The sequence below is a fragment of the Rhea pennata genome, chromosome 14, assembly GCF_028389875.1.
Source record: "Rhea pennata isolate bPtePen1 chromosome 14, bPtePen1.pri, whole genome shotgun sequence".
NCBI lineage: Eukaryota > Metazoa > Chordata > Aves > Rheiformes > Rheidae > Rhea > Rhea pennata.
The window spans coordinates 12,182,135-12,203,657 of NC_084676.1; the positions used below are offsets into that span (position 1 = coordinate 12,182,135).

General features: G+C 46.0%; 1 protein-coding gene across 1 annotated transcript in view; it reads right to left on the reverse strand.

The window, feature by feature from the left end:
* ADAM19 (ADAM metallopeptidase domain 19) overlaps positions 1 to 19,568 on the reverse strand; it is a 38,119-nt gene extending 18,551 nt beyond the window's left edge. The window contains exons 1-7 of the mRNA XM_062587427.1: positions 19,498 to 19,568; positions 19,199 to 19,284; positions 15,770 to 15,840; positions 5,936 to 6,014; positions 4,771 to 4,847; positions 1,430 to 1,622; positions 806 to 871 (exon numbers count right to left, since the gene is read on the reverse strand). Coding sequence (XP_062443411.1) covers positions 806 to 871; positions 1,430 to 1,622; positions 4,771 to 4,847; positions 5,936 to 6,014; positions 15,770 to 15,840; positions 19,199 to 19,284; positions 19,498 to 19,564 — 639 coding nt within the window. The 5' untranslated portion in view covers positions 19,565 to 19,568. The remainder of the gene's footprint in view (positions 1 to 805; positions 872 to 1,429; positions 1,623 to 4,770; positions 4,848 to 5,935; positions 6,015 to 15,769; positions 15,841 to 19,198; positions 19,285 to 19,497) is intronic.
* Between the last annotated feature and the right edge of the window lie 1,955 nt (positions 19,569 to 21,523).

Here is a 21,523-nt window from a genome sequence, read left to right on the forward strand (position 1 = left end):
GAAAGTAAGGACAGTTTACAACTATTACTGCAAGGGTGTCTACCCAGCTTATCTAGTGAAACGGTGACAAATAGCTGGCAATTGCCAATTAGATTTAACATTTTCTCATAGTTTCCTTAGTATCCTGCTGATACTAAGAAGAACGAAACAGGTTCTGCCTTTGTTCAGAATAAATTATAACCTGAAGCACTACATGGCTTTCACCATTTGAGTTTCAAGTTGTAAATTATGGATAGGACCAGCCTAACTCCAGTCTGTGCTGGTGATTAGATGATCAATAAAATATTAACAGTTAGCACTGTCAGTAGGTACCTCTGTTGTGAAGGCCTAATTTACCGTCTTAGAGCAGAGTTACCTTCTCTTGGTTACCTTCTCTAGAGACAAAGTGTAGAGGTAGAATTAGATCATTCTTGAAAACCCCAAGTCACCCTAGGCTGAAAGTAACCTCTCCTGCCATCAACTAGGACACTATGGCAGGGACCAAAGGCTCCTGAATGCTCATGGAAGAGGTGGGAGTTTTCAGTTATGGATCACTGGCACTTCGGGAGGTAAGAATTGAGCCCCAACCCTAATCCTTCATCCAAATCACAATTTACATCACTTCCCTGAGCAACAGCTAGCATAGTGACTGGTGGTGGTGGAGGGGTCCTGGCTGCTGGGACAGACGTGACTCAGACTCCCAGCTTTCTCGATGGCTGTGGAGATGGCAAAATAAAATAACTCCAGCTTCGGCTGCCCTCCACCTGCCTGGGATGTCAGCTCTGGGCACATGCATAGCTGATGTAAACATGATCTTTTTTCTTACCTCTGCATAATCAGCTACGAGCAGAAGTTCCACATATTTTGTACCCTGCAAAGTCTCACGCTTCACCTGTGGCAGCAAAAACACCAGTTATTTCCCCAATATTCCCCAATAAACTCTTTGCAAAACATATGTGAAGGTCATTTTCCACAGTTTGTTTTTCCCTAGCCATTCACTCCACCCCATCACCACATAGACCTTGAGAAGAGATTGAGCTATAGCAATGCAGTATTGCAAGCCAGTTTAGCTACTGCAATTGCCCGTGGCCATGTCCTTGGCCCACACCACTTATGATTAGCTTAAACCTTTGCAAGGGGTTGAAGACAGGTTTGTTCAACCCTCACCTATTAGATGCACAAACCTGTGCAGGAACAGGTTCAGCTGAGCTGGTGCTCTTACTTGCTCTGCTGCCATGACCCAAACTCACATGCTACTCAGCGCTTATTTAGCTTCGCTGCTGGAGCCACTGTTTGGCAACCAGCTTGCTACAAACCCTCTTTAGATATCTTCTTTCCTTTCCCTTTCTGAGACGTGATCCCAGAGAGCAGCAGGCTCCTTAGGCTCAGTGGTGGGAAACGTGGAGCACCCCATACAGCCTCCCAGCACCCTCATCTAAGCCCTGCTCACCCTGTGATAAGCAGGTGCCTCCTCAGGGGGGAAGCCCCTAAGCCAGTCTCCAGCGATGGCCTCAGTGCCCTGGTAGCCACAGGCTCCTCTCCACAACTTCAGGTCTTCCAGCCTATAGACCAAGTGCTCGTTCTGCCTGTTGTGGACTGGCTCTAGGACGTAGCTGGAATTGTGGCTCAGTACAATGAGTCCTCTGTTGAGATGGGAGTCAACGAGAGGGAAGGTCACTGACTGTTACAGTGAGAGGAGGCAAATCTTTCCTCTGCTACATGATTCCTGGCTGAACCTGGCAGGTCACTTATCTTTACCAGGCCTTTCAGCTCACTTAAAAAATAAAATAAATAAATAAATAAATAGATAAATAGAGTAATACTTTCAGCTCAGAATGGGGAGTCACTGAGCTTGCACATATTAAAATGTATTTAAATAGACTCAGACATTCAATACAGAGGCTATTGGAGCAGGTACTGTAATAGTGCAAATTAACCTGAGAAGTATTGATTTCTTTAAAGCACATTTTTTTCTTTCAGGGCTGAGGGGAGAGGGAAGGCTTTTCAACTGATTGAAGAACCTTGTTTTTAATAGAACTAGTATAATAAAAAATGTGAAGGCTTTGCTTTTCAATGGAAAGACATGGGTCTTTGTTGCCTCCTTCATAGATTTTTAATTCCTGTCTCCTTTTACTTTTCCGTCTCTCAATTTTATAGTAGGAAAAAAAGGAAAGAAAATAAAAATGTCCACGTGAATGAGTAACGGGGGGCACCACAACCCAGGTATTTTCTTCTTTTGTTCCATCTCTTGAAAAGAAAGACTGTGTAACAAATTTAAAATTAAGAATCCATTTTTTACTTTTCTTCTCTCTCAGAAAATACCATTTTTGACTACTTCTAGTCAGCAATCAAAATCATATGTTTTGCTATTTATGGTATCACATATACTGAGAACATCAGAGCTGCCCAGGGGATCCCAGAGACTTGGGCACCTTGGTCTGCTGCGCTCCCCATAGACAGCCCAGGTCTGAAGCACATTGTCTCCATTCCCCAAATAGCCCGTTCTCTGCTCCACCTTCCTCCAGCTGCCTGTCTCCTCCTGTGCCACCCTGCACAGCATTGCTTTGAAAGGAAAACTGCTTCACATTGAGGACAGTAAGTGCCTGACAACAAAGAGTTATAAAAGGAGCAATAAATAATACATGTGGCCCTGGAAAGTGCTTTTCTCGCGATCTGGGATCATATTCAAAGCACTTTCCCTGGGGTAGACATTAGATAAATTATCCACATCTCATAAGCCTGCTTTTTCCATCCAGTGGCTACTTAGTGAAGCAAGTATTCAAAGCACTCCAGCGGTGCAGCCTCAAGGAGACCAGGAAGCTGCTGTTAAGCATTTCCCCATTTTTCCTGCAGCTGTTCCCAAAAGGCCTAAGCAGTGAGTTGACCTGGGGGCCCTCAGAATTCCCAATACTGCGTATGGGGTCCAGCAGCCCCTTGTGCTGGGCTGCTCACTGACCTCTTCCCCAGAGGGCTCTCATAAATCCTAACTTGCAAGTCCATGCAGTTACTCCATGGCATGGACCCTTCCCTGCAGGGTTTGAGGAACACCTTGCTCTTATTATGCGTAAATGCTGCAGGATGACAGGAGATTTGGTGCCGGGCACTGTAGAAACAAGAGACACTTTGCTCAAAAAAAAGCTGGCTACTGTATGAATGATATTGTATCCTGTAGGGGTCCAAAGCCATTAGGGTGCTCCCTTTGCCAGGTCTTGACTCAGGCAACCTTGGTGGGGCTGTAACGCCAGAAGTACTGCTGTGATCCAGAGTCAAGAATTGGTTGCTTTCTCAGCAGTAGATATTTCTCATACAAGAAAACCACAGGAAGACAACTTCTAATGCAAAAGCTGATAATGGAAGGGCTTTTCCTCATGTGCACACTTTTGAACCATGCTCCAGGATGTCTCTTACCACTCACAGTGGTAATCAGGAGCGATAGAAGTATGGGTCTTTCTAGGACTTGCACACAGCCATATGGTTCTGTTTTTCTCAATCAGCATTTTAGAGCCATGAGAGCTGGAAAGCTTCTGTGTTTAATGCCTGCTGAAAGATGTGTGGCTTGAAGGGCAGCATGCCTCCCTACAAATGCTCATAGTAAAAACAGATGTGTGTGCTCAGCTTCCATGAGTTTCCAGTAATTACAAAACGATGTCAAGAAGTGGCTAGCACACAGTCTGACAGCTCTAGGGTGCAGGAGCACTGCTGCCTGTGCACATCAAGACATCTTTTTCTACTCTGCTGCTAGGATTGGAGAGCCTAGGAAAATGCAAGCTGACAGAAGCAGGGCACACCTGTGACTGCTTTTGCTTTTGGATTATTTATTACAAACTGCAGGTGGCCACACTGCCCTGTTTATCTCACTAGGTCCTTTGGCCTGTTTTACATTCACTTAAGAGTGCTCAGGGTTTTTTTGGCAAGGCCCGTTTCCTGGTTGGACCAAGTCCCATCAAGCCCAGCTTCCGATCAGTTCTCAAGTGCAGATAACCACTAATGTCAATAAAGTATACGTGGCATTTTGGAAACAAATGCTGAATTGGTGTAAATGATTGTAGCTCGTTGGTCTCAATGAACCATTTAATTTACTCCTGCTGAGGATACAATCATCCTTTTTCTGCCAAAGACTCCATTACTACCAAAGCTAAGGTTTTAAAGGCATAATACATACAATCCCTGCACCACCCAGGGAGAAAGCAGAGAGCAAGGGAAAGGAAGCAGGGCTGACAACCTAGAGGGAAGTTCAGATCTGAAGACACAGCTCCAAAGTGCACATAAAAATATGCTAGTTGTAAGATGCTTGAAGAAGGAGTTGGTTTCTCTTTTAGTGTACAGAGGACTAGTCTTGGACCTCACAAGTCCTGTCGCTATCTCCATACGGGATATAGTGCTGAGACACTAACAGGAGGCACCTTTTGCTCCAGTGGACTCATGAATTAAACTCCTTTAATGTATGAGTTCATGTTGCCAGCACAGATGAAGTAGTCTAGGTGCTGCCTGGGAGGCCCTGATTACTAATGGCTCCCAAACTTCTGGCTTTCCCCTGACATACTCCTTTTGGTGCCCAGGACTTCTGGCTGGGTGGGATTTAAGAATTGGCTTGTTTGTCCAGGATCTCCCAATGCTGGCAAACACAGCTGTTCCCATTTCTGTCTGGGGAAAATCAGAAAGAAATACGGCAGCCACACTGCTGGGGAGCAGAACCTGCATGCAGCATGACACAGCAAGGAACAGAGCAAGAGCAAAGCAAAAGTATTCCTGCAGCAACAAATGCTTCCACCAGCAATGCTAGACACTTACCGCAGCCCTTTGCAGGAGCTGAGCGTGACACTGGAGTGCTCCCTGCCCCTCACAACACCATGGTAAAAGCAGTGGTCCTGCAATGCAGAGAGAGCATGGTCGCAGAGAGCAGGGCTGGAAATTCAGTCTTAGGATGGACGTGTGCTACATATAGGTGCCACTGAGTCCCATTTGAGCACTGCCAAGGTATCAATACTCCAATATTTGTCCACCTTCCACCTCATTAAGCACCTGACTATTATAACTAATCTCCATGAGTCTATGTATTGAAATTTGGCCTTTCAGCTGCCTTTCATGGCCTGTGGGAGTGCACGAAACTGCTCCTTGCTGTCAGTAAAAACCAAGAGCTTTGAATTCCCAAGGAAGCAACTCAGGTGGCTACAGCATTAAGCCCCATCCAAAGCTTTTTGCATGTAATAAGAGCTGCCTATCAATTCCACTGGCCCTAGGTCAGACCCCAAAGGAGGTTGACACTAGGAAGGAAGGGTTACACCACACGCAGCAGAAAATCCCTATCTGGAGGCTCTGGGCAAGACAAAGGCAGCCTCTGGCAAGACCCAGGAGATCACAGGGCAGCAATGCTGACATATGCCATTGCGTCCCTTCTCCTTGCCCCAGGGCCTGGGAGCAGCAGGCAGCAGCAGCAAAGATGATCTCATGAGTTTTTTCTCTCCTATTTTTAAACCACAACCAATGCATATCTTTGTGCCACTGCAGTGGAGAGCCTGCATGAGATCAGTAATTCATGGGATTTTTACTGAAAAGGAGCCAGTTTATGCTGGCCAGTCTTTCCAAAGACCGGGAACTTCCCCAGCGTGGAGTACCCTATAGCAAAAATCAAAAGGAAGGGGATGAGCAGGAGGGTGAATAAATAAGCTCTTTATTCACCAGCACTCAGAGGGGAGCAATGCTAGAGGCTGTCCTCACCTCTCATAACAGAATTCAGGCAAAATATGAAGACATTTTTTACCTCTTTTTGGTAAAGAAGATGCTTTCTGGCTGAAAACCCCCAGCTTAGGAAGCCAGGCTGTCCTGCACTTCGACATAAAGCTGGGGAGCCCTGGCCCCAGGGAAAGGCTCTGGAGAGAGAAGCTGACCCCCTTCTCTGGGCCAGCTCCCTGGTCTCCCTGCACACTGCAGGAATGAAAGCAGTCTCTGTACTTACTGTGTGGGGCAGAGACACAGTCTGGGGCCTTCCAGTCCTGCTGTAATGAGTCTCAGTGTAGCCTGGTGCAAAGAGGTTTCTGCAGACACAGGAAAAAAGAAAAAAAGACAGTAAGACCTTTCTTTAGACCTGGAACTGTATTTCTCAGGTGTGCTAGAAAATCTGCTAGATCCAGCTCTTTCTGAAGTCAGTATAAATATTCCTGTTGATGTGAACTACGGCTCAGGACTCAGGACAGTCACTGTTCATTACAAGCTGTGCCCTCCAGCCCAAAACGAAATGTGCAGAGGGCCAGGAGAAGATGGGTATTTTGGAGACATTCACGGAGAACTTTGCTGAGTCTCTGCACGCTGCTCTGAATCAGTGCTTTCCATCTGCAAGGCACTTGCTAACACACTTTCCCCAGGGAGGTAAAGGCTAATGGCTTGCTCAGGGCACAGGAGCAATTAGAGGCTCTGTAAAACCCAAATATTGTGTTTCCCTGTGCAGAGAGCTGTAATGGGAGATGGTTGGAAGCTGGAAGTATATATGACCTTTTCACATGCACCTATATGAAGTCCCTTCCAATCTTACCGATCTATGATTCTATGCACAGAAACTGCACACTTTATGCCATGCCATATACTCACTTCCAAAAGGGTTCAGCTAGTCATCTTCCTGAGTGCTCTTTCAAGCAATTTATTAAATTAAATTAAGGACAATAAAGAGCCCATCCCCAGGTTTGACCAGGTCCTGAAATTCAGTTGCTATAGCCTCAAGTAAACAACTCAATTTTTATGTGATGAATTTAAAAAGAGAGAGAGAGAGAGAGAGAGAGAGAGAGAGAGAGAGAGAGAGAGAGAGAGCACCCAGAAACCCTGTAGTAGCATCCTCCCTAATGGTTACAGATCTCTGGGATTCATTTTCTACTGCAAAGTTATGTCCAAATGTACCGGGATTAGATTCAGCACACCAAGCCCAGCATACCAAAGGCCAGTCCAGGATACCACTGGGCATTGCAACTGGTGCAAATTCACATTTAAATCTAGACTCTCTGTAGTCCTCCAGCTTGTGTGTGAGAAAACAATTATAAACCAGTCTGACTCTATATTTCAAGTTCAGCCAATGAGCCAGATCATATCTTTGTTCTAGGCAAATGCTGATTCCCCAATTTCAGTTTGATCCTGTCATCTTTATACCAGGATTCCCTGTCTTGAGCCCAGGACCAGCCAAAAGTCTATAAAAAGCATTCCTGTCCACTGTATAGTAAATATTCTGATTTTATTCCAGAGGTAACATCTTTCCTCCTTTCCCAAACATCTGTATTTGCTAAACAGTGATGTAAAAAAGCACAGCAAATCAAATGCTGGCCAAGCCAAGAAAGTCACATCCTGTGTCTTTCAACCTCACACAACCTCAGATGCACTAAGAGTTTTAAAACACAATTTTTTAAACTAATTGCCTCATTTCCCCCAAAAAATGGGAGGAGGTTCATACCGCATATCCCACTATCATATGTATAGCAACCTGCATGATGTTATTAGGCTACCAAAGCATCACACTTGACTGGCACTAGGATGTTGTGCACTGGCATTGCAAAGCTGGCAACACGGCAGCTACAACTCTGTCCTGCCACATTGCTGTTTAATACATTCCACGTAGCGGATTTTTGAAATATGACCTGCAAGATAGCAAGAAGGCAGTAAGTGTCATTCTTTGCTCTACTTGATTTCTTTAGGCTGAATAAAGAAGGCCTGAAAGATTAATCTGTTTCAGATGCAAAACTAAAGGTTTTTCCACTTGACTTGGTTTTTGATATGTGACACTCGCATTTAATCTACCTTGAAAGACCCTGTGTTTGAATAAGGGCTTGAATGTTTTTGATATCAGAGATCTAATCGAATTAGGCCTCAGTGACTGGAAAGAAACGAACCTTTTTCTTGTAATGTTTAGAAGTGCTTCCCCCATCCTGAGTTTAAAGGCTCAGACATCTGAACAAGTAACGATGACTTAGCTTGTGTCTGTGCCACTGTTTTATCTGATACCATTTGACGTTACAAACACAACAGCTTTTATCTTCTCTTTCAAAGTTTACTGTATCCCAGAAAAGCTCATTACGTTTTTTTTTCTGATGTGCTGATTCTCATCACTAGGTATCTTGTTGGTGATCCAGAAAGTAAGATTGCTGCTATCAGCTATTTTGAATTTGTAAACTGAAGATAAGCACAGAAATGCCATACCACAGAAAATGACTCCCTCAGTCTCCACAACTACAGTAGCTTGCTCAGCACGAAGCTGCAAGAAACAAATGTTTAATCAACAGATTGCATTAACTTACAGGAAATTGCCTTGAGCAATGTTCTCAGGCAGGTATCTGGTCTGTGTAAAAGCTTGTCATCTTGAGAGCAGACATTAAACTGGTGCAAATCTGTCTAATGCTACTAAAGTCAGAATTAGATACCGGCCCAAGGGTTTCCAGGAGCTGGGGCCTGCACAGCCGACTTGTTTCATTCACAAACACGCAAGCTTGTGTTTTCTTCCTGCTCCTTTACTCTTGGAAAGCATCCCCTACAAATAGCTATTTTTTCTTACCCTTAGCAGCTACCATTGCATTCCTCAGTGCTTGTCTCCTGGTGGCCCAGAAAGCTGCTCTGAGCCCACTGCTCCTACCCAGTCACAGCAGAGACTAGTCTGGAGATTCAGACTATCACCCCTTCCAAATGGATGGAGGGGCCAAGAGGTCCGTCTGGATTTCAGAAGGTACCTGTGCAGCTCAAGCTGAAAGTATGGCTCATCTGGCTGCCCAGGATTGTCCTTAGTCCTTCGATCCTCTCTCCACCAGCTGACTCCTGCCAGAGGTGATGGGCTCCACGCACGAGCCCAGGCTTCTATTTGAGCTCCAACAGCCCCATTTTGCTCTAGTGTTGGAGCTCTTGCAGCACTGCTGAGAAGAGTTATCACAGTCCTTTGCATGTTACATGGAGGGGAAGGTAAGAGGAAAGAGGAAAAACAACAACATTTTGCAACACACTTGGGGTGCTATCTCACTTCAGAGCCTGTGAAAGTTCATTCCCAGCCCAGCTGACTTCTTCAGCTCACATTAAGTTTTCCACCAAACTGTAAATAAATAGAAAAGAAGCTTTCTTTCTGTTTTAGAGTGCATTAGAGCTATCAGCCAATCTCATCTCTCTCCCCCACACACACCCCCCACACACCTTGAAACATAATCTCAAGACTCAGAGCATCACTGCCAGGCTGCACTGAGTAAAGGGCTGACTCCAGGAGAGCCCTGAAGATCACTGACAGACACATTCACCATTTCCATCAGAGCACAGAGCTCAGCACCTTGCTGGAAGACGAAAATCCAGGAAAAAAGTACAAGATTTTATTGTTGGTTTTCCTGTTACATTGCACAGCTCAGTGTCTACCTCTCCAGCAGCTCTAGATAAAGATGCAGATGCCTGTAACATTTGGAGGCAAAATAATACCATTTAAAGGCTTCAGCGATACAGTGTCATACAGCTGGCAGAATGCTAGCACATATCATCTGAATAAAAGGCAGCAAGGAGTCAAACGTTTAGATGGGTTATCAGCACAAAGAACAGATGAGGCCAGAGGAAAAGTGGTCTTTGGACAGGATCAATCTCCTTTGCTAAATCTTGGTCACAGCTGCCAGCTGTGGGAGGCTTTCTGAGGTCAGTTTAAACTACAGGAGAGCTCAGGATGTCCTAGAGAAGGCCTCCCACTTCTGCAATAGTGATTGACTTCCAGCAAGATCGAGTGTTCCCCAAGACCTGGCTCTGCAAGTCTGAGCCCTCTCATCCGGGGTGTGCACGCTGGGTGTGATAGCCTGCTCTTGGCAGTAACCCCTCAGCAGAAAGCCTTGGGACCAGGCTTCAGTACAAGCAAGGAAGCTGACTGAAAGAAGGGTGGCTCCGTGCCATAACGTACAGATGGCTTGAGACCGTTTCTGCTGATGACCAACACGGAGCAATCTTGGCTCCACTCCCGCCTGTCAATGATATCATTGTCTGAAACAAAACCCTCCTCTCCATGCTGTTGTGCTGCTCTCTGAGCAGGCCCTGCCACGCAAAGCTGACACTAAGGCAGGGTGTCCATGGTTTGCCGTGTGAAGGCGTCGCGTTGGGGAGGTCGCATACTTCACACATGAGCCAACGGGAGAGACAGGCTGGGGGCATGGCCAGCCCATATGGGGCAAAAACTCAGCTTTCTTGGTGGGCAGCTGCCACGTGGCACATGGTGAGAGCACAGCCTCCTGCTCATCCAGCTACCCAAAGGAAAAGGAGAAGCAACCAGAGGCAAAGGTAGCCACACTAGGCACCCAAATGCCCTGACAAACAGCATAAGGAAAGTCAGGAATACTATTCCGTCCCATTGGCAACTTTGTCTGGGTTGATGCTGCAGAAGGGCTAGCTGCATAGACAGCTGCCAGTTTAATACTCGTGAGTAACAAGGAGACAAACATATTTTTACCCACCCCCTCAAAAAAAAAGCTAAATAGTCCACAACACTCTTGTAAGAAATATCAACTCTTAATTTGTTTAGTCTTGGGACCCAGAAGAGTGAAGTCAGACTGCAATCTTTTACATCTCTTTCCCTGGCCCTTTCCTCAATTCACAATAAATCTATCCACCCTGGCTGCCAGCATCTCGGGTGGAGGGAATTGATTCTCCCAAGAAAGTTTAGACATCAAATTTCCATCTATGATTTGTGGTCCTACTCTGTGGCTTTTCAACATTTTCCAATTAGAGTAAGAAGGGGAATTTGACTTCTTACCTCTCATTCACTTAAATCTTACATTAAGCAAGAGCTTATTATTAGAACATCAGATGACCCCAGCCTGAACACTACGAAAATGTGACCGCTGACAGTAAGCAGGCAGGCTTGCTTTCTATATCCATCACTAGAGAGAAATCAGAGATTCCACCTCTGATTGAATCCTCAAGCCAAAACCCAGCACTTCATTAAGTCACTGAAATCCAAGATCTTTTTCTTGGTGTTGGTGAGTCTTGTCCAGAGCAAACCTGGAGCTCTTAGACTCACTTCCTCAAGAGCCTTCACTGGTATGTCCTGGACCGTTTATTGTTCTAATAGTAATTTGAAAGGTAAAAGTAGCTTTCCAGATATGGAGGCAAAATTAAACTACCTATTTGCAATGCCTTGGAAAATATCACAGGCTAAAGACTCTCCACCCCCTCAGCTATCCAGGTTATCTCTGACATTTGGTGTGTGAATCATCTTACAGTACCAGTGCTACAGAGCAAAATTTGTCACATAGCCCCAGGCTCAGCAATAGGAACTATAAAAGTCACCTGGAGAGGAAAGAGGAAAGAAAATGAATAGGAAATTGGCTGATAATAAGAGTCAGAGAGAAAACAATTTAAAGGACTCCATTTCCTTGACTCTTCCTCCCTGCCCCACACAGAGAAATTGCTAAACATCCCAAGAGAATCAGGAGGATGAAGAGCATCTATGGCTTTCCAGGCTCCAACTTTGTTTTTCTGATGACTCTAAGAAACAGTAGAGCAGGATAAACTCTATTTTTCTCCATTACATAACCCTTCAACTCCCTGTGCAGGAAGCCTATTAGACACTGATAATGTGTAGGCCTTTGGTGGAATAATCTCAGATATCCTTCCTGCCCAGAGATGAACAGCAACCTCCCCTCTTTCTTGCTCAGTTGAGTAAAGAGGCACTGGAAATGAGAAAAAGCAGGAAACGGTGAAACACAAGTGACATGCAGATCAGTTATCAGAGAGCTGAGAGCATCAACAGGGCCGGAGCACTTGGCAGCTATACAGATGCGACCTGAGGAGACTGGAAATTATGCTTTTCCTTATCAGATTCAGTTGCCTAAAAATAACTATGTGAATTGGTCAGGGGCTCAAATCAGATGAGCTCTGGGCTGTCTTTTCACTGTCCTCAGTTAACTGCTACACACCTCGACTGGCACCACCGGGGCCCTGCATAAGCTGGCACCGACTCCAAGGGATGGAAGTCGCTCAAGGCATCCCTTGCCCTTCAGAGGGACAAAGCTTTCTTAACCCAACACCTGCAAGCCCACATGTGGCAGCCTAACAGCTCTTCAGTTCACATGCCCTGTCCAGACCAACATCACACTCCAGTGCCTGGTGCCTCTTCTCCCTGCCTGGCCCTCAGCTGCAACTTCTCCTGTAGGATCCTCTGCTGCCCTTTGCAGGAGACCAGACCTTTTCTGAGTCTGCTTTCCCCCATAGGAGGCACGAATAGGAGGAGGAGGGGGTGGGGTGTTTTTTGGGGGACACTTGTCCTGCTTGCAGATGAGAAAACTACACATAGATTTCTGCTGTGAAAACATCAGCTCTCCCCTTTGCTAGAAAGGGAAGACTCTCACCAGGCAGCTCTGCCACACACATTCAGAGCTTCTCTACAGTGTCCCAGCATCTCCTCCATGCTTGGCCCAAAGCTGCTTTTTATTAACAAATGCAAATGCTTTGGAAAAAAAAGTCACTTTTCATCCAAGGTTTGCAACTCACATTCTTCCGTTACTAAGCCTCAGCCAAATTTAAAACTGTTTTATAGGCTTCTCTCCATATATTTGTTGTTTGTGCAGCTTAGTTTTCCACTCCTGCAGCTGCAGGACATGGGTTTGAGTCATTTAAAACAAGTCTGAATCATTTGGGGAATATACTTTTGTCATTACTCAGAAATGTTATATAGTGTTGTTAACTTTGCCTGGAACTGTGCTGTAGTTCCACCTTTCTTAAGTACTCAAACAGGAAATAATGCAATATTATGTTAGCTGCTAATGCAATAATTGTATTCTTAAACACATGAAGCCTAAACTCAGATGTGTGCTGAGTGTATTACAAAATAGAGAGTTGTGCAGGGTTCTAAGTGTATGCAATTATTTCTGTTTTTTACCTCTGCAGATGAACGCAATGTCCTTTTCATATGGAATATGAAATTACATGCTTACGAAAATTTCTTCCGCATATTGGAAATAGACTATTTCTTTCAAAGCTTCTACACCTCTACCAAAGCCCTCCAGATTATAATTTTCTCCTCTCAACCTCCTTCAAAGCACAGTTCACATTCATCATCTTTATCTCTCTGTAAGGACTGCTGAATGTGTGCAACAAGGCTGCCTAATCCCGAGGGCATTGCTTATGACAATCTCAGTTTCTCCAGCTTGGAATATCTCCTTTCTAGTCCTGGGATCATTCAGTAAATCAGATGCCAGCCAGGACCTGATTATCTCACTTGTTACTTGCTTTCTTTGAGTGGGGGAAGGCTGTAAGGTGGTTATGACAGTCCAAGGGGCATCTTCACACCCCAGCACTCGCTCAGCACTTGGTCCCTGGAGCAGAGCACCAACCTCAGCAGAGCTGGTTTCCAAAGGTTCCTGCTTTGTGAAGCTGATCAACTAAATGACCCAGAACTCTGGGCTTTGTTTGAATTTAAAAAGCCCCAAGTATCTTCCTTAAAGTCGTAGTTCTGCTTTATCCAGTCCAAAGCTGTCTGGGACCTGCCTGGTCTTGGTTTCAAATTTGCTTGGAAGAGGCACTTCCTACTCAAGAAGTTAGAAAAGGCAGTTCTGCCTTCTCTAACGCTCTCTGGGAGCCTTACAAACCCGCTGGGAACATATCATCTAACAAGGTCGTTATTCTGTGTAGAAGACCTCAGATTAGGACCTTAGGTTCTGCTAAAAAGTACTACTAGGTGGTGGTGTATGAGCATGCTCGTGGATGCAGGGAGCTGCCTCCCACAGTGCAGGGCTGTGAACCAGAGCTGCTGTGCTGCTGTCTCTGCCTTGCTGCACACTTCAGCAAGAAGATGCCATTTTCATCCACTCCAGTGAGAAGTGCTTTACAGATGCTGATTACTACAGTCATCCACAGAGCTCCCAAGAACAACTTTTCTTTTTCCCCATCTGCCTCATCATTCCTCTTTTTACTCTGAGTGTCTATAAACTACTTTAGCACCTTTGTATGTCTCTGGAAAGTGGTGGCTCTCTAGAGCTCTCATCTAACGAAATTCACAGACCTGTGTTTTGGGATTGTGCCATTGCCGTTCTTGAGCAAGGACTTGAAGCCTGGCAAAACTCCCACTTGAGGCACTGCTCTCGGTGGAAAACAGAAGTGATTCATAGATAGCAATCAAAAACTTCAAACCACTTGCTATATTTCATCAGCCCCAGTGAGGCAATTCACCCTTCAGTGGACATGTATGTGTGTGTGCGCGCGCGCACACAAGCCTGAGTGTGTACATCTCAATGAATGAAATCACATTTCAGGAAATAAACACAATAGAAGCCCTCTATTATTATAATTCTGTTTACTAACACAAGCAATGAGTTTGTCTGCAGTGGAAAAACCATTCCAAGAAGGCACCTGGGGGTTATGTCATCACACTTGGAGCACAAATTAATTCAGCAAGGATCCTTGCTTTTGCCAGCTTCTACCGTGCTAGAAATAAAACTCACCTCTGTGCAATTGCTGTGGAGTATTCAAGACCTGATAATCTTTCTGCTAGGGAAGAGACTCCCATCAGCAGTTAAGTTCCCTGCAGGTTCGGGTCAGAGACTATCATTTTTGACAACTATTGACAGTAACAGCTCATTTTCTTGCTTTAGGCAGTTCTTATACTACCTGGTCTCTTCTACCACTTCTCTATTTTCTCAGCTCAGAAATACCAAAATACAGAGAATTTATGGCTGTTTCTGTTTGGTTCAACATGGTGCTGACTGAGAAATATATCCAGCTTCTGCTACTCTGAAATGCCCGGTAGCTTATATGGCCTATTACAGAAAATGCCTCGTAGGATATACTTATCTTTTATCACTCATCCGATTTCAGTCTTTACCGCAGAGAGTGCCAAGAAAAATCTGGCGTTCCTCAAAGATACCCTGAATGTCGTTTAGGTTTGCGTATCACCATCAGAACCAATAACATTTTCTGGTATTTCACTCCACTCTTGTAGGAAGAAAACTGAGCTCTCAAGTTCTGGGTGTCTGGGGATGTCCATTCAATACATTTAGAACATAACAAGGGTTATTATTCCCTCTGCTGGTTCTGGTAGACAAATATTTGGTTTGGCTTCCATATATAAAATCTTCAGAGAGATTGAAAACAAACAATCAAAAAAGAACCAAACAGTGTGAGGGGAGAGCTTAGCAAGGAAGAGTTTATTGCATTGGTTTCTAGCTGCTGTCCATCACTGGAAGTTAATCCACTTAAACAACCTGGGATAGAGCAAGCCTTCAGACAAGAATCATCCCACCTACTTTATCCCCACGCATTTTCAGCTGAATTCAACACAGATCACATCCTATGCACATAGAGTATTGCTCTATCATACCAGAGAGGTGATTGCATTTCAGTAAATACAAAGGCATTTTTTGGTCTACTATAGCCTGAAGGGCACTAATGGAATTCAACTGTCAGGTTTGTCCCAGGAAACAGAGCAAAACCTCTATTGACCAGAGAAAATGAATTCCTTGTTAGAGTTGCACTGACTCTAAAGCAGTGAGCCACTTGGTAAATACTGCACCTCATAGGAGTGACGTTTTCCAGTCAGCGTAAGAATCGCGGTGCAAAAATAAGTTTACATGCTGCAGGCCAGGTCACTATCTGCTTTTTGCTGAAAAAGCTCTGTTGAAGCCAGTGCTTCTTCTCTGATTAACAGCAGCAGAGATTTAGACCTGGAATAACCTTGAAATCCAGAAAAGGACTTCCTCATCCTGTCTTTATCAAAACCCTGTTGAAGTCAATGGAGGTTTTCCTGTTGACTGTGATCCTTATTCATTATTCTAGCAAGCACACAAGTCTGAACACAGTGCACAAGCACACTTACCCATTCTTCTCTAGATCTAAAATCAGGTCTTGTCCTTCTGCCTTTATCCTGACTTCAGCTCTGAATGGATGCTGTGTGCAAAAGAGATGGTGTTTGTTACTTGTATGTCATCATAAATACAGAAACAGCCAGGAAAATAGAAACTGGAACTGTCTTTAAACAGCTCTTCACTGTCCTCCTCAGGTGAGGGCCTCACTTCAGCACATGTGAGGTGGGTAGAGTTCAAGGAACCAGAGGGCCAAGGAAGAGAAACTGGATCACCATGGCTCTAAGCCCACTGCCGTGGCCGCACGGTGCAGGGTTACAACCATGGAGCCTGCATGCAGCACAGCCACACTGGTGAGGCACCACATCTGAGTTAGTGACCCTGCTCCTTCAAGTGCACAACAAGCTCTGATGTGGCATTAAACCTCAATGCTAGAGCTCCTCAGGGACAGCTGGATGGATACATCTGTATCTCTTCTTCTCCTATACACCTCGGGAAGGCTTGGGGCTTTGGTCTCAAACTAGAAATACAGGTCTGGACCATATTAGAGGACATCCCAAATTGCCCTAGAGGTTTACAAGTCAAATACAAGCCAAAGCTTCAACTCTTGTCACAGCAACAAAAGGCATTTTTTAGAAACCTAGCTCAGGACAAGAGGACTCACATCTCTAAGAGATTTTCAAATAACTCCTTTACTCTGAGTAAATGTCAATACATACACCACCAATAGTACTTCACAGCAGCTCTAGTATTAGTCTCAGGCTACAAAGGGACTGGAAAACAGAACAACAACTTTCTAGTGTGCTCAAGACACAGGATACAGTCCTGGCTTGCAGGCTGCTTACAGAGGACACAGGACAGCTGGCTCACATGTCCTACTGCTGTTTACAGAAAGTACTCCAAGCACTAGAGAGATGGTTTTGCCTCAAGGGAAGCCCTTGCAGCTCACAGACAAAAAGAAATTTTTGAATATAACTGTCCATCATATGGAATTTCTATATAGTCAGGAAAACTAAAATGTTCAGGAAAACAACTGGTCATCCACTGAAACAACTGATCTGCTCCACATACTAGAGCAAAATACATGCACTGCCTGGGGAAAGCATGAAGGAACCCTGCTGTAGTCAGATTCAGGCCTGGATCTCCAGGAAGACACTAACATATCATCTACATTAACATTGAAAGACTTCTGAGACCCAGGGTACCTCCAAATTTACAGAGTACAGAAGCTTCCATGCCTGTACAGATATTTAATAAAATACATTACTATGGCTGTACATAAAATGATGTATGAGAACATGCACCTGTGGCTGGTGTTTTCAGCCCATGTACTTAGCTAAAGAGCCTGTATTAGTATAGATTTTCTGGAAGAAATTTTTAGGAATTAAAATATTCTGTTTCTAGCACTAGACAGAGACAATTTAAAAATAGAAGTGATAATGTCAAACCAAATACCCCATGCCTCAAAATGATGACTGTCTTAGTACAATGGCAAATATATGTACTAAAACCAACATTAAAAAGAAAAAACATTCAAGAGGCTGGCAATAACCTGATAATCCCAGAAATGCCAAATGGTAGGGCCTCTGGAAGTCTCTAAACTCACCTCCCTTTCAAAAGCAGGGCTACTAGACAAGGTCAGCTGGGGACTTCTGGGTCTGAGCATTTTATGAAAAAGGAAATGGATAAATAAAAGAGAAAGAATCCATTTGATAAGAACAGACTTCTCTATTCAGCTGAAATTGCATACCAAGAAAAAAAAAATGGTGGGAGACGATCAACCCATGCTATTTCCCTTATTCAGTGTTGGAATGGATTTTGCAGAACAAATCAACTGAAAGCAAATTAAGGCAAGACAGACTGAATAAGGCATTTTGTTAAAAGATAAGTCAGCCCATGGGCATGCTTGGGTGTCACTTCATCAATTCCATGTTCAGTTACAAACTTCTCCTTTCATCAGCTTCCTGCTGATATTCTATTTTTCTGTCCATCTTTTCTTCAGTTTCCAGGACATTGCATCAAGCACATGCAGATGATGCAAAAGAAGTTCATACATCTAGCATATGCAGGAATGGCCAAATCCCAGGGCTAGTTTCTGGCTTACTTGAATTGGAGGCGCTCAGTTTGTCTCAGGTTTCGTCTGTTCTGCTAACACGCAAGCAATAGCAATGGAAGTTGTCCTGCCCATAACTTTGGGGGATCTGAGGGTCTCCATCAACAAATCTCTTCATGAAGTTGTGCAAACATAACTGTTATTGATATTGCTTTCTCCTTTCCTTCAATAATCCCACTACTCTGTAATCCATCGATTACTGCAGCTGAAATGTCCCAGCTGTAATAGTTTGCAAGCTTTGCTAACATGGGTTTTGGAGCCAACAGGAATTGGCCTGAAACAAAACAAGCAAGACCCCTGAGACCCAGCAAATTTATGTAAGGACAAATGCTGTCCAGATGTATTTGTATCACAATCAATAATGAAGAGATTCAAGACATCCAGACTACACTGCAAGAACATTTTTAAGAGAATTAACAGCACTAGAAAATCATCACCACTTTTTTCCTTATATGACAGAATAAACGAATTTTACAAATTCTCATTTGAAGAGGACATAAAACCAGAACTAACAACACTTGTGAGGTGATGCCATGTTTTTCCCCACAGACAGATGCCATGGGTTCCCTTTTTCTGGTTCACAGACAATTCAAGTGGATTTTCCTCTTTCATTTCGTTATGCAACTGGTAACTTCTTGATAGTGGCAACACCACTACTGGGGAGCTGAGCTGCCGTTTGTGGCTGATGTTGAAACCTGGCATCCCAGGACTTCTCAGAACAGCCACAGACTATATGCACAGCCCTTAATCCTTATGCATAAGAAAAGCAGAGGGGGGATTCAAACAGCTACACGTGGCATCTAAAACACACTTGCCTTCATCCAAGCTGCTGGTTGGCTTATTTAGTACCTTCACAGATGATTCTTCCTCTCCTTAAGTAGGATGAGGTTGCTCCCTAAATATCATTGATGATATTATCTCCATTCCCCAGTGAGGAACACACAGATCAGGTGAGCTTGAAGGTGAGGTTTTAATGCAGGATGGAGGCAAAGTGATTGCAAGAGTTACTGCAGGGCTGTGCAAATGAAAGTGGCCAGGAGCAGTCTCATGCTCAGTACCTGAGGTTTGATAATTGCTTCTGCCAGCTTTTCTCTGGTTTCTAGAGAGAAGTACCAGCTCCCTGTTCTGCAGGTGGTTTTTTGCCTTGTACCTACAGCTTGTCACCAAGTTTAAAGGACTGAAATGCACATCAAAAGGTTTCTCTCTCTCTTTTTTTTTTTTTTTTTTTTTTTTTTTTTTACTAACCAAGACATGTCCCTCCCCTGAAAATGATGCACTTTTAAAAGCAAAACATAGAGCTCTCATGGCCCCAGCACCATGCACAACCTACCTTCTCACTGCTGGGGCTCCCCAGGGTTTCCCAGTGCGGTATCACCACCTGGTGCGGCAGCTCCAGACCGGCGGCAGCCCCTGCGGCTGGAGAAGGGGGACAAGGCTGCTCGTCACCCGGACCCCAGACCCCATCCCGCCGGCCGCGCTCCCTCCCTCCACCCCCAAAGGGGCTCAGGCAGCATAAAGCCCTTAAGCCCCCCGCACCGAAGTGCCGCTCCACCCTGCCCGCTGTGGCCGGTGCACCCGGGCTGCGGGGGGGGGGGGACACCCACTTGCCGCCCCCCACCCCGGGCTCACCGCGCCGCGGCGGAGGGCGCAGCAGCAGCGAGAGGGCGATGCCGCAGAGCAGCCCCCGGCCCCGCATGGCTCCGGGCAGGGGACGGCGCTGCCGAGCTGCAGCCCCGGCTCAGCGCCGCGGTATAAAACCGCCGGGGCCGGCTTTCTCCTCCCACCACCGGCCCCAAATCCGCCCCCGCAGCCCCCTGCCCGGGGAGGGACGCGGGCGCCTCCTCCTTCCCCCCTCCGCCTCCCGGGGCGGCCCCGCCGAGCAGCGAGCCCGGCTCTGCCCGGGGGGCTGCGGCCGCGGCCCCCGGCGCGGGGGCGGGCGGCGCCCGGGCGCCCCCCCAGGGCCGTGGGGCGCCCCCCCAGGGCCGTGGGGCGCCCCCCCAGGGCCGTGGGGCGCCCCCCCAGGGCCGTGGGGCGCCCCCCCAGGGCCGTGGGGCGCCCCCCCAGGGCCGTGGGGCGCCCCCCCAGGGCCGTGGGGCGCCGGTGCCGCCGCTCGCTCCGCCGGCCGGGGCAGAAACGAACCGCTCTGCCTCGGAGCGAGCAAGAGGGGAGACCATGCAGAGCTGAATAGCCGAATCGCTGCTAAGAGGTCCCGGGAGGAGCCGTGCTGGTTTTATGCAGATGCATACACGTATATTTAATCTCATCAAACCCTTCATGCCTGAACCCGCGTTTCCAGAAGCATCCTCAATCCGCTGTCTCCTGGGAAACGCCTTGTCCCTGACTGCTGTAGGGACTCAGGCTGGGGTACGTACCGGCCGTGCAGGCGGGTAGGGGTAAGTGGGAAAAAGCAAAATAGAGATGTTCTCTGTCCCTCTGCCCCCAGGGAAGACAGAGGGGCTGGAGCAGGGGCAGGGCTCAGGGGCATCTATAGCCCCTGCACTGCCCTTCAGGAGTGACCACTCACCCTGGGATGCTCGCAAAGGAGCATCTCTTTCATCTTGGATCCTTCAGGGTTGTTCCCTGCAGTCCATGCATCGTTTCTTTAGTCCTCTGCTCTTCGGGGGGGATAAGCACTTTTCCAAGTGTTCCCAGGCTCAGAGACACTGTGGTCCAGGGACACCTGTGTGAAAGATCCTGGTAGCCCCCCCTCAGCACTGCTCCAGAGACAGTGTAAGGGGATTAGCACTGCAAATGAGTGCCTGGAAGTCAACCAGTAGCAGTTCCTTCCTGCGGGATTAGACATCCAGGTGTCTCAGGGTCAGCACTCAGAGAAGATGGCAGAAGTTATTGGGGCCAATGAAAGGTTGCTAGCTGCAAGCCCCTGACCTCTATGGTGGCATAGGTGCTCTGATGGCCTTGCACACACTGCATCCATGCAAGGTAGCTCCCCTTCTTTGCTTCAGCTTATTTCTCTTGAAACTGCCAGCCAGCTCTAACTGCAGATGCACCAGCAAGGGATCAAGGGGGCTGTGCACATGCATGAAGAGCAATCATTGTGGCGTTGGCCCAGAAGGACAAGCAAAGTTATTGCCTCTTTGTCATGCTCATCAGACAGCTATTGATTTGCATTACCCATAAAGCCTTTTCCATTCATCCCTCTACTGAAAGTGCCCGTGTATGTGAACAACAAGGGAAACAACTTTTAAAAGACAGTGAGAATTTGCACCTGGCTATGCTTCAGAGTGTATCAGGAAATCAGACTGATAGGAAATTAATGCTCCATTTAGAATAAAGGTTTGCTAGACAATAGTAATGATTTTGGATGTTGTCCAGAGGTTTGTATATTCTATTGAAATCACTGGAAAGGCCTTCAGTAAAAGAGCTCAGACTCTTGCTATTGAGCCCAAAGAAAACGTAACTGTTTCCATTTGTAAAGGCCGTCCTGGCTTACAACTTTTTTATCTGTCCCCTCTCTGCCAGGTAGCATATACCAATTCTCAGCATTTCACATATTGTCCTGAGAAACCTTTGTAATCTTGCCACATTCAGCTTATTCTTGATATCATGATAGCAGAAGGAAGTTAGGGCATCTTGGAGGGACCTCAATGAAATCATCAGACTGAACTGGCTATAAATGACTTAACCTACAAACAGG